At 35.7% G+C, this 11,175-nt stretch overlaps 2 protein-coding genes across 2 annotated transcripts; one reads left to right on the top strand and one right to left on the bottom strand.

The window, feature by feature from the left end:
- The first annotated feature begins 589 nt into the window (after nt 1–589).
- On the top strand, nt 590–4,837 carry imp3 (IMP U3 small nucleolar ribonucleoprotein 3). Its single transcript, XM_084412723.1, has 7 exons — nt 590–831; nt 974–1,081; nt 1,187–1,261; nt 1,466–1,545; nt 3,697–3,748; nt 3,912–3,984; nt 4,613–4,837. Exons 1-7 carry the CDS (start codon nt 695–697, stop codon nt 4,637–4,639), a joined length of 552 nt encoding a protein of 183 aa, XP_084268849.1. The 5' UTR covers nt 590–694; the 3' UTR covers nt 4,640–4,837.
- sec22ba (SEC22 homolog B, vesicle trafficking protein a) lies at nt 4,059–8,635 on the bottom strand. Its single transcript, XM_084412722.1, has 5 exons — nt 8,494–8,635; nt 8,170–8,279; nt 6,803–6,963; nt 5,539–5,685; nt 4,059–5,411 (listed from the first exon to the last, which is right to left on the bottom strand). Exons 1-5 carry the CDS (start codon nt 8,566–8,568, stop codon nt 5,257–5,259), a joined length of 648 nt encoding a protein of 215 aa, XP_084268848.1. The 5' UTR covers nt 8,569–8,635; the 3' UTR covers nt 4,059–5,256.
- Nucleotides 8,636–11,175: the final 2,540 nt, after the last annotated feature.

The following is an 11,175-nucleotide window of genomic DNA, read 5'->3' as shown; positions in this document are numbered from 1 at the left end:
ATTTGATTGTATGTGGGAATCTGTATATTTAGATGCTTTTTACCTTGTGTTTACCTGTTTTCATAATGTGATTGTGTGGAGTTTGGAAAAAAATACACATGATTTGATGTATAAAAAGAGAAATATACTAACAACCAACGATATAAAATGAAACGAATTTATTATTTTATGCATAGTATTATTCACTACACTTTAAAGGGATAGTTCACCCAAAAATGAAAATTCTATCATCGTTTACTCACCCTCAGGTATGAATTTCTTTGTTCTGCTGAACACAAAGGAAGATATTTGGAAGAATGTTTGTAATCAAACAGATCTCGGTCCCCATTGACTACCATAGTATATATTTTTTCCTACTATGGAAGTCAATGGGGACCGAGATCTGTTTGATTACAAACATTCTTCCAAATATCTTCCTTTGTGTTCAGCAGAACAAAGAAACTCATACAGGTTTGGAACAACTTGAGGGTGAGTAAATGATGACAGAATTTTCATTTTTGGGTGAACTATCATTGTGAAAATGTTTTTTTTTATGTTGTTGAGTTTCTCCTCCTGACCACTAGGCGCCAGTGTGGAGCCCAACTACCGTACATTCTTTACAGAAAACAACCGCGAATGAAAAGCACGCGTGTGAATGATAACCAGAGAAAAATAATACGCGTAGTGATAAATATAGGCCGGTTTTATTCTCAAAATGGTTCGTAAATTGAAATTTCACGAGCAGAAACTTTTGAAGAAAGTTGATTTTATTAACTGGGAGGTTGACAACAATTTACACGAGGTTAAAATATTGAGGAGATATCATATTGAGAAGAGGGAAGATTACACCAAGTGAGTAAGAACTTAACAGTACATATAGTAAATATGTATTTAAAACACATGTTCATTCGTATTTTAGAGGAGACCGATGATAGTGTCTGTCTTCAGTCAAAACATGACTTATGAATCTAATACGTTTATGATTTCTCTGTAGATACAACAAACTTAGTCGAAATATCAGAGAACTGGCACAGAAAATACGGGACTTGGACGAAAAAGATGGCTTCAGAGCTCAAAGTACAAGCACTTTCCTCGAAAAACTGTAAGTTTGGGAAATTCTGGATGTTTAGTGGGTGCCTCGTTGTAATTTAGCTGCAGTCTTCATATCTGAAGATCGTGTGTGTGTGTGTGTGTTTCTCTTTTGCAGTTACAGTATCGGTTTGATTCCCACCAAACAGAATCTCTCCCTTGCAAATGAAGTGTCTGCATCTGCATTCTGCAGGTAAGATGCACTGCAACATTTGAACATAGAAATTACAGAAGTATAGAACAAGTGCAACAGTGTGTACAGCATATCTAAACCAATGAGGGGGAAAAAACAAGAACACAAAAGTAAACAGGTCAAATTCGAGTTTATAAAATAGTTTTATAGTTTTCTGCCAGTTCAAATTTGTAATTTTTCCCTGTTTGCTGTCGTTTTCTTTAGGAGACGGCTTCCCACAATCATGCTGAAACTGCGTATGGCTCCAAGCCTAAAGACGGCCACGACCTTCATCGAGCAGGGCCGTATCCTTCAGTTAGAAGTAACACTGAACTGTGTATATTATGTGTACTTAATATTCTTAAAGTCCACTTGTAGTCAATCAATTTATCCCTTAAAACTCATCTTTGATCATCAAAATGACACATTTATGTTTTTTCCTGTGAAAAAAAAACTTTCCTCATGCCTTAAAATAGCTTTAGTATATGTGGATCAATGAATATGCAAATTAGCCCCGCCTCCACTCACTCACACCAGCTCAGAATACCTGATCCATTCGCTCAACTTTACTCTAGTAAACGCTGTACAATGGCAAGTGGAAATACTGGTTTAATTCAGCCAAATAAGTTTGAACCTGAAACTGATTCAGAAGAAGAAGCGGGAGAGTGAAGTATACAGGCTCGTCTACAAATCGATGTGTCAGAATGCTAATCTGTTTTATGTATCGCTCTTTACAATGTCGGACACATTACGGTAATTAATATGATTAGCCTTTTGCTCGACTACTTTATCACACAGCTAATAATGTGTTGCTAATGTTACACACCATGTTCCCGTTCGCCATCTCAGAGTCAGACATCTGCCTTCTAAAAATCATCAGAAACGCTCTGAATAACTCAGAACGTCAGTGGAGAAACGCATATAGTTCATATACATCATTTACATAATTCACCCGCTATATTGCTAAATGGACACTATTTTTCATATCAACAGAAAAATATACCGGGATAACCTGGCTTCTCTTGAGACTCCCCTGCTTCAGAGCGGTCATAGTTAATGATATGCCAAAGTCCGCCCGCACGTTGACCTGATTGGTTACAAGGTACTATTGTGACGTAGAGAACGGCTCCGATTTCAAACTGTGTTTTTGAGACTGTCTTTGGTTCACTGCAGTTTTAAAGAGAAAATACTCAGCAATGGTGCTGACTTGTGAATTTGCAATTGGTTTGTCTTAAAGCATATTAAAAACACCACATAGACATATAAAGGACATTAAAAGCTTGATTTTTCATCACAGGGGGACTTTCAAGTGTTGTAGTGTTTTAGTGCATAGAAGTTTGTTTCTGACTCGGAGTAAAAAATTCAATCAATCAGAATTGCGAGTTTATAAACCATTCTCGCAATTGTGAGAAAAAAGTCGTAATTAACTTATTCCATGGCAGAATGAAAAAAACAATTGCGAGATGTAAACGCTTAAAGGGATACTCCACTTTTTTTGGAAATAGGCTCATTTTACAACTCCCCCAGAGTTAAACAGTTGAGTTTTATCATTTTGGAATCCATTCAGCCGATCTCCGGGTCTGGGGGTCCTACTTTTAGCATAGCTTAGCATAATGAATTGAACCGGACAAGACCATTAGCATCTCTCTCAAAATAATGAACAAAGAGTTTAGATATTTTTCCTATTTAAAACTTGACTCTTCTGTAGTTACATCGTGTACTAAGACTGACGGTAAATGAAAGGGTGCGATATTCTAGGCTGATATGGCTAGGAACTATACCTTCATTCCTGCGTTATAATCAAGAAACTTTGCTGCAGTACCATGGGTGAAGCAGGCGTAATGATATGACGCAGCACCTGATAATAGTCCCCAGCTCAGTAGCCTATTATCAGGCGGCATGCGCTGCGTAATATCATCACAACTTTTCATTTTCCGTCGGTCTTAGTACACGATGTAACTACAGAAGAGTCAAGTTTTAAATAGGAAAAATATCGAAACTCTTTGTTCATTTTTTTGAGAGAGATGCTAATGGTCCTGTCCGGTTCAATTCATTATGCTAAGCTATGCTAAAAGTGGGACCCCCAAGACCCGGAGATCGGCTGAATGGATTCGAAAACGGTAAAACTCAACTGTTTAACTCTGGGGGAGTTGTAAAATGAGCCTATTTCCAAAAAAAGTGGAGTATCCCTTTAATTCTGAAGGGAAAAGTCAGGATAAACTCACTACCAGTTTATACGAGATTGGGAGATATAAACTTGTAATTGTAATCAAGTAAACTTGTAATCAAGTTTCCATACAAATGATTTGTTCACACTCATTTCTTTCACTTTTGTATAATTACATTTACTTGATCCCTGAATATAATGGATGTTCTTCTCATTTTAAGCTGTAATATCGTGAAGAAAATGAATTTGCTTAATTGTCACCGTAAAATTCTTCTTGACTGAGCAACAGATATTCGTGTTGGGCCTGAGATTGTAACTGATCCTGCGTTTCTTGTAACAAGGTTAGTAATGAAAACCCTCAATATAACTTTTTTTTTTTCTGATGCACATTAAGAAATAAAAATCACACGTTTAATTTTAACATATTGACATTTATGAGTCTGCAGCAACTGAAATTTATTTTATTTACAACTGAAGTTATTTTATTGTGAACTATTGTTACAGGAGTATGGAAGACTTCATCACATGGGTGGACTCATCCAAGATCAAGCAACATGTCATGGACTACAATGAGGAGGTATGTGGAAGAATATTAGGAGCCTCATCCTGTAGAGTTTATACATTACTGTACAAAAGTTTGGGCTCATCATCAAGTCTCTCACCAAGGCAGCATTTTATTTGCCTAAAAACAGTAAAAAGTAATATTCTGAAATATTGTTACAATTTAAAATAACTTTTCTTTTGTAAAATATTTTTAAAATGTAACTTACATTTGATACTTTTCTACAGGATTCTTTAATGCATAGAAAGTTCAAAAGAACAGAATTTATTTGAAGTAGAATTTTTTTTTTTTTTACATTGCATATGTACATTTGATCAATTTAATGTGTCCTCGTTGAACATTAGCATTCACTTCCTTTTTTAAATCCTACTAAACCTAAACTTTTGAACATTACTGTACACAAAGCTTCTCCTTAATCAAATGAATTCAGGAAAAATATTTTCATATTTAACTGATAAATCCCTCCCTGTATGGACTGAAAGTTTGACACCAGACATGTTCTCTAAAATGTAATTGTTTAAATGTAGTGCATCATATAAGCATCAGGAGAATCAGATTTTCTCATCAGAAATGGTTAATCTAAAACAATCGTTTTAAAACTGATTGCTAATTTAACGTCACAATTTTGTGTTTGTTCTTTCAGCGGGATGACTTCGACCTCGTGATCTAAACCTCCGGCTATAAATCTGCATCTCAAACAGAACTTGGTATTGCTTCGAGCGGCTGTTATTTTGTGAATCATTAAAAACAAATGTATATATTTATACCCTGTCAGACATCAGTGACATTTATCATCTTTGAAACATGTTAAGTGAATGAATGCATTTAAGTGTGACTATTATTTGTAAACAATAAACCATTACAATTATTTTGCCTACATTTACTCGGGCGTTCTTAGAAAACCACCTTCACATTTTACAAATGAATCCCTAATTAAAAATATTTTTGACACAGTGGGCACTTACTGTAAAATATGTTCCCAACATAAAGATGCTTAATTGTTTCACCACCAGGTACCAGATAAACACCACATATACTTTGCATAGCTCTGTTATGAACATACTGAAGACATACAAGGTAACAAGTACATCATTAACACCTTCCACTGATTATAAATAAAGCAAGGTACAACTGTAAAAAGACAAACAGCATCATTATGACCTTGACAAAAGCAACATTCAGTGTCTCAAACAGACACAACCTTAAGGCCGGAACAGACTCTTTGATGTCTGAACCATTTTTGTGAGTGAGACCCTGAGAATTTCTGCCTGAATTTGTCATGCATATTCACAGCCACCAGAAGCGCACATACACGATGAGTGTGATCAAAATGACAGCGCCGACGGCCACTTTAGCATAGGTGGAGCGTGTGTTGAGATATTTGGCATCACTGCGGTACTTCTTGGACAGGCTGGACAAGTTACTCGCTTTGGAATCCAAGGCTACAGAAAGATGGAGCAGAAAACACACTTTAATAGCATGTAAAGAAACGGAGAAGAATATATAATGGTTTTACAAATACAAATAGTATTTTGAGACTGAAGCAGGATACGAAACGTGTTCTCTCACCAGATAAGGCTTCTCCACGCTGAAGCACTTCCTCTATATTAGCGACCATGATCCTCTGGACGTCGTGTAACTCTGAATTGACGCTGCCCAGATTTCTTCGTGCTCTGCCGTCGACGTACAACTTTTTGGTTTTCTGAATGTACGTGTCTGGAGACGAATGGGAATCATTTGGTCCATAAGGTCAACCAACTCATTTGCCATGTAGGGGACATTTATTCAGTAAAAAGTGCATACTACAAAGACGGCGCGCTGAAGTAACCAGCGGTTAATGGTCTTACTCAAGAATAGTTTATACGCTACTGTTCAAAAGTTTGGGATCAGTAAGATTTTTAAACGAAAGAAGTCTCTTATGCTCTCCAAGGCTGCATTTATGTGATCAAAAATACAGTAAAACTGTAATATTGTGAGCTATTAAAATAGCTGTTTTCTATTTTAATACATTTTAAAAATGTAATTTAATCCTATGACGGTAAAGCTGATTCTCAGCATCATTACTCCAGTCCTCAGCGTCACATGATCCTTCAGAAATCATTCTGACTGGACGCTCAAGAAACATTTCTTATTATCAATGTTGAAAACAGTTGTGCTGCTTAATATTTTAGTGGAAACCGTGATATGGTTTTTTTCAAGACTTTTTGATGAATAGAAAGTTCAAAAGAACAGCATTTATTTGAAATAGAAATATTTTGTAACATTACTCTCTTTACTGTCACATTTGATCCTTGCTGAATAAAATAATTACATTTCTTAAAGTCCCCCTGTAGTCAATTGTATCCCTTAAAACTAATCTTTGATCACCAAAATTACATTACATTTTTTTCCTTGATTTTGAAAATATTCTTCATGCCTTAAAATAGCTTGAATGGAAGTCTACACCCTTGCCTCATTTACTATATGGGTTCTATGAATATGCAAATTAGCCCCGCCTCCACTCACACCAGCTCAGAGATCCACTCGTTGACCTGATTGGTTACAAGGTAGTTTGTGACATCAGAAACACCAGCGATTTAAAACCTCATTTTTGAGACTGTCTTTGGTTCACTGCAGTTTTAAGGAGAAAATACTCAGCAATGGTGCTGACTTATGAATTTGCACACGGTTTGTCTTAAAGCATATTAAAAACACCACATAGACATATAAATGACATTAAAAACTTGATTTTCACCACAGGGGGACTTTAACTGTTGAACAGTAGTGTATATAAACCTTGAGCGAGTTAAAGCGTACATTCTAATTGCACTGATATAAATGAGATGTTTCTCACCGAATTCGATAAAAAAGTACGGCCGTGACACTGACAGGACCTTTGCCCCATACTGCTCACTGAATTCCCTCTCCAGCTCCTCCAGATAGCCAAACACTAGTTTCTTGGGGAAGGCTGCTTCACATAAGGCCAAGTAACAGACTCCCTTCTCAATGACATAGCTGGAAAACAAGAGGGGTTTATGAAGCGTGAAGTCATCCAGAATCAAAAACAAACTCTATGCTTGTCTATCAGACTTAGGCAAAATTCTGAATTTGAAAATTGGCCTTTCAGGTTTATGAGTCAATCTGAATTAAATTGGCTCCACGGGATGCTGAATTTTATCTTAGTTACACATATTCTTAGTTACACAGATTTTGCAGCAAAAAATCGTAACACTTTAAAATGACGTTTCATTTGTTAAAGGGTAATTAGTTCACCCAAAGATTGTATGGATTAGTTTTACAATCTTTTTATGAACTTTCTGATGCGTCGATGTGTCACTTGCATATTTGTCAATGGAGGGACAGAAAGCTCTCAGATTTCATTTAAAAAAAATAAAAAAATCTTCATTTGTGTTCCGAAGATGAACGAAAGTGTTACGGGTTTGGAACAACATGAGGGTGAGTAATTAATGACAGAAGTTTCATTTTTGGGGAAATTATCCCTTTAACATGAAATAAATTATGACCAATATCAATACTATTAGTTATATTTCTCAACATTTATTAAGACATTTTTAAGATCAAAAGTTATATCTGTTAACATTAGTTAATGAACTGTGACCTAGCGTGAATATGATTTTTTTTTTTATCAAGTAACATTTTCAAAGGTAAATAAATGCTGTAGAAATATATTTACTCAATAGTTAGTTCGTGTTAAAGCATTAACTAATGAGACCTAATTGTTCTGTTAGTGTTACCCAAAAAAATCAAATACTTCAAATGTCAACCATATCTGCATATTTCTTGTGAAACTTCTCAAAACTGACTAATGATTTTTGTCCATTTACACAGCATTCTTTCCAGATAAGTTAAAATTGACAATAAAATCTGAATCTATTTATTAGCTATATATTGATGTTTGGACAAATAAATACTTTAGAGTATTTTAGAGAATTTAATTCTGAAATTAGGTGTATGGTTCACAAAATTTACATTTATTAAATACTAATATGATTTCTGGAAATAGCCAGTGTAAAACAGCATACAGTATTTATTTTATTCAATTCTAACTGAAATATGACTGCAATTTTCTTTTATTTCATTCCATTTTAATTCTATTTCCTTGAATTAGAACTACAGTTCTGTATCATGTTTATTAGCTCAGTTCGAGTGTTAATTCAGCAAGCATCTGGTGAGTGTGTGTGTGTGTGTGTTGGCACTTACTGGAAGCTCATGGCACCGGCCTCTAAAGTGCAGCGTGCAGGACTCTGTTCGTTGAGTTTTCGGCAAAGCTGCTTGGCTTGACTCTGATACTTCTGTAAGTCTCGGCCAGACTGTAGGGATCATTACGTTAGTAACTTAAATGCCTTATGTAAAAGTAGTCGGCTATACAATCTCAATGGCAAAAGAAAACAGCAATAACAACAAAGACTCGGTAAGTAACAAACTTCTGAATGTATCCCCTCATTAACATCATACTAAAACGTTTTGTATTTTAACTTCGTGCGGATTTTGACGTTTGTTGTGCTGACATGAGTTCATTCATACCTGCTCGTCTTCTTGCATAGATGCAGCAAGTGGCAGACTGTCGGCGACACGAACAATCATCGTCTGCAACACCATTTTTGCGGTTGTCTTCAGGCTTGAACTTCAGTCTATTTTAAAGTGAAGCAATTTATTTGACTGGTTGGCATAAAATGACACATTTGAACTAACAGCAGAGTTCAGATGAGTTGGCCGGAAGAGGGTGTGTTACCTCAAATTCTTTCCGGATTTCGCATTCCAAAAGTTCCGATATTAATGCCGGAAAACAGCAAACCCAGAAAATTGGATCCTAGAAAAATATATAGGCAAGTAATAAAGAAACAAACAATAATAAAATGATGTAGTTTGATAATATGTTTAAATTGTTAGGATTTTTGTACCCAACAGAGATGTAACCATATATGTGGAGAAGGGGGGAAGAAATCCCTGTTTGAATAATTTAAATAGTCAAATGCTTAAAAGTATGATTGGATCATTATTGCAGTGATTATGATATTTCTAGCATTTTATATGTTTATATCTTCTAAACCTAACTGATGGAGTGTGTAGTTTATCATTTCTTAAACAACCACATAGGAAGACTTTACAAAGTGTTGGAACTCTTGCATTGTCAATACAAGATCTTGACCAAAAAATGATGCACCTCTTGATGGAAATCATACTTTTTGGTGAAAACAACATGAAAGCACGGATCCATGCCTTGTATCAACAGTTCAGGTTGCTGGTGTTGGTTTAATGGTGTTGGTCCAAAAAATTCTGATGTACTCACATCATAAGAAGAATATTGTCAACGCTATTATTAGTTATCCGAAGGTTTACTGCAGTCCGCCGGATCCAGATCTGATGAAGGACCTGCGCCTGGACACGACGACAACGCAGTCCTGAAGTGTCAACTAGTCTCTCCCCTGTGAAGGCCTCCTTCCCTTCCCTTTACCTCTGTACAGATAAAACATTGTCAAAATGATTCCAGTTCACATGGATACGTGGAAGCGACAAAAAATTCTATATTATGAATTTAAATTTTTAAGTCATTTGTTGAGGTCAATTTGTAAAGAAAGACTGCATGCCTGGGCACACATATTTTCAAACGTGCATACCTACAGACTAAACACGTTTTCACAGATTCGCGTTTTCGAAGTTTACGCAGAGATGATAACTTTTTAAAAAATGTTCAATGCTTGCACCCTGGAACCTATTTCAAGGCTTGCGTTCTCGAGCCACCAGGCACTGTTTTGTGCAAATGAGCGGGCCGGAGCGCGTTAAGGATGTCGTTGTAAGCGGCCCCTAAGTTAATAACTAATGATCTTTGCAACGGATGTGAATCAATTAAAACTAACTTTAACTGGACAATAACTTTATTCTAGAGCTGCTGCAAAGCCAAACAATCTCTTTTACTTTAATTTCCTATTATCACTGTAAAGCTGCTTTGAAACGATCTTGTTAAAGGCTCTATATAAATGAAGATGACTTGACTTTACTAATGGTGTGGAGGATATTTTCTTGGCACACTTTGGGTCCCTCAGTACCAATTGAGAATCGTTTAAACACCACAGCCTTCCTGAGTATTGTTACCATCTCCATCTCTTTATGACCACAGTGTTTCCATCTTCTGATGGCCACTTCTAGCAGGATAACACACACGTCACAAAGATCAAATCATCTCAAACTGGTTTCTTGAACATGACAGTGAGTCACTAAACTCAAATATCCTCTACAGTCACCAGATCTCAATCCAGCAGAGCACCTTTGGGATGTGCAGGAACGGGAGATTCTCATCATGGATGTGCAGCCGACAAATCTGCAGCAACTGCTTGATGCTTTCATGTCAATATGGACCAAGATCTCTGAGGAATGTTTTCAGCACCTTGTTGAATCTCTGCCACGAAGAATGAAGGCAGTTCTGGAGGTCAAAATAGCAAGGTGTATAATACTGTGTGTGTGTTTATAAACGGCTATGTGTATGTATGTACTTTTAGGAGAAGGGCTCTGACAACGATGCCATGCAAAGTGATAGAGCATAATTTAGGAATCATAAACCAACAAATTGGCTTGTGTGTTGATATGCGTTACACGCCACAGTGGATTAACAGGTTAATTTCAAACCCACACACATATACAAAGTAGCCTATATATCTATATATATATATATATATATATATATATATATATATATATATATAGATATATGGGCTTAGATCAGTCTCAAGGTTTCAACCAATTATTCACGTATGTGGACTGAGTCTTAAAATTATATTTAAATATTGTTTTATTTGATATCTTTTGAACAAAGAGTTACAGTATGGCTATTATACTATTTTTTTTTACAGGTTTACAGTATAAAGTAAAGGTTTAGAGTTTTAAAAAATAATTATTTGAATATAGCCTAATGCTTGGTTTGGTTTTCAAAAACAATAAATACAGTGGTTACTAAATCTGCTTTTGTGAATATACAACTTGGAAGGTATCAGTAAAAGATTAACCATAAAGTATTTTTTCATAAATAAAGAAAAGTGTTTGGTCATAAATGTACAAAAGTCTTTAAAACATATTTTATAAATGAACAGTCCCACAAGATATGTCACACACATATATTTTAAGTCTTTTAAACCCGTTTCTAAATATGTTTTTGTATTCTAGCAATCAAGTCATCCGTTGAACTAATCGCGCTCGACTGCTTCTGTCTGT

The sequence above is a fragment of the Rutilus rutilus genome, assembly GCF_951802725.1.
Source record: "Rutilus rutilus genome assembly, chromosome: 6".
NCBI lineage: Eukaryota > Metazoa > Chordata > Actinopteri > Cypriniformes > Leuciscidae > Rutilus > Rutilus rutilus.
Note: the sequence above shows the minus strand (reverse complement) of the source record. Positions and strands in the feature narration are given on the sequence as shown.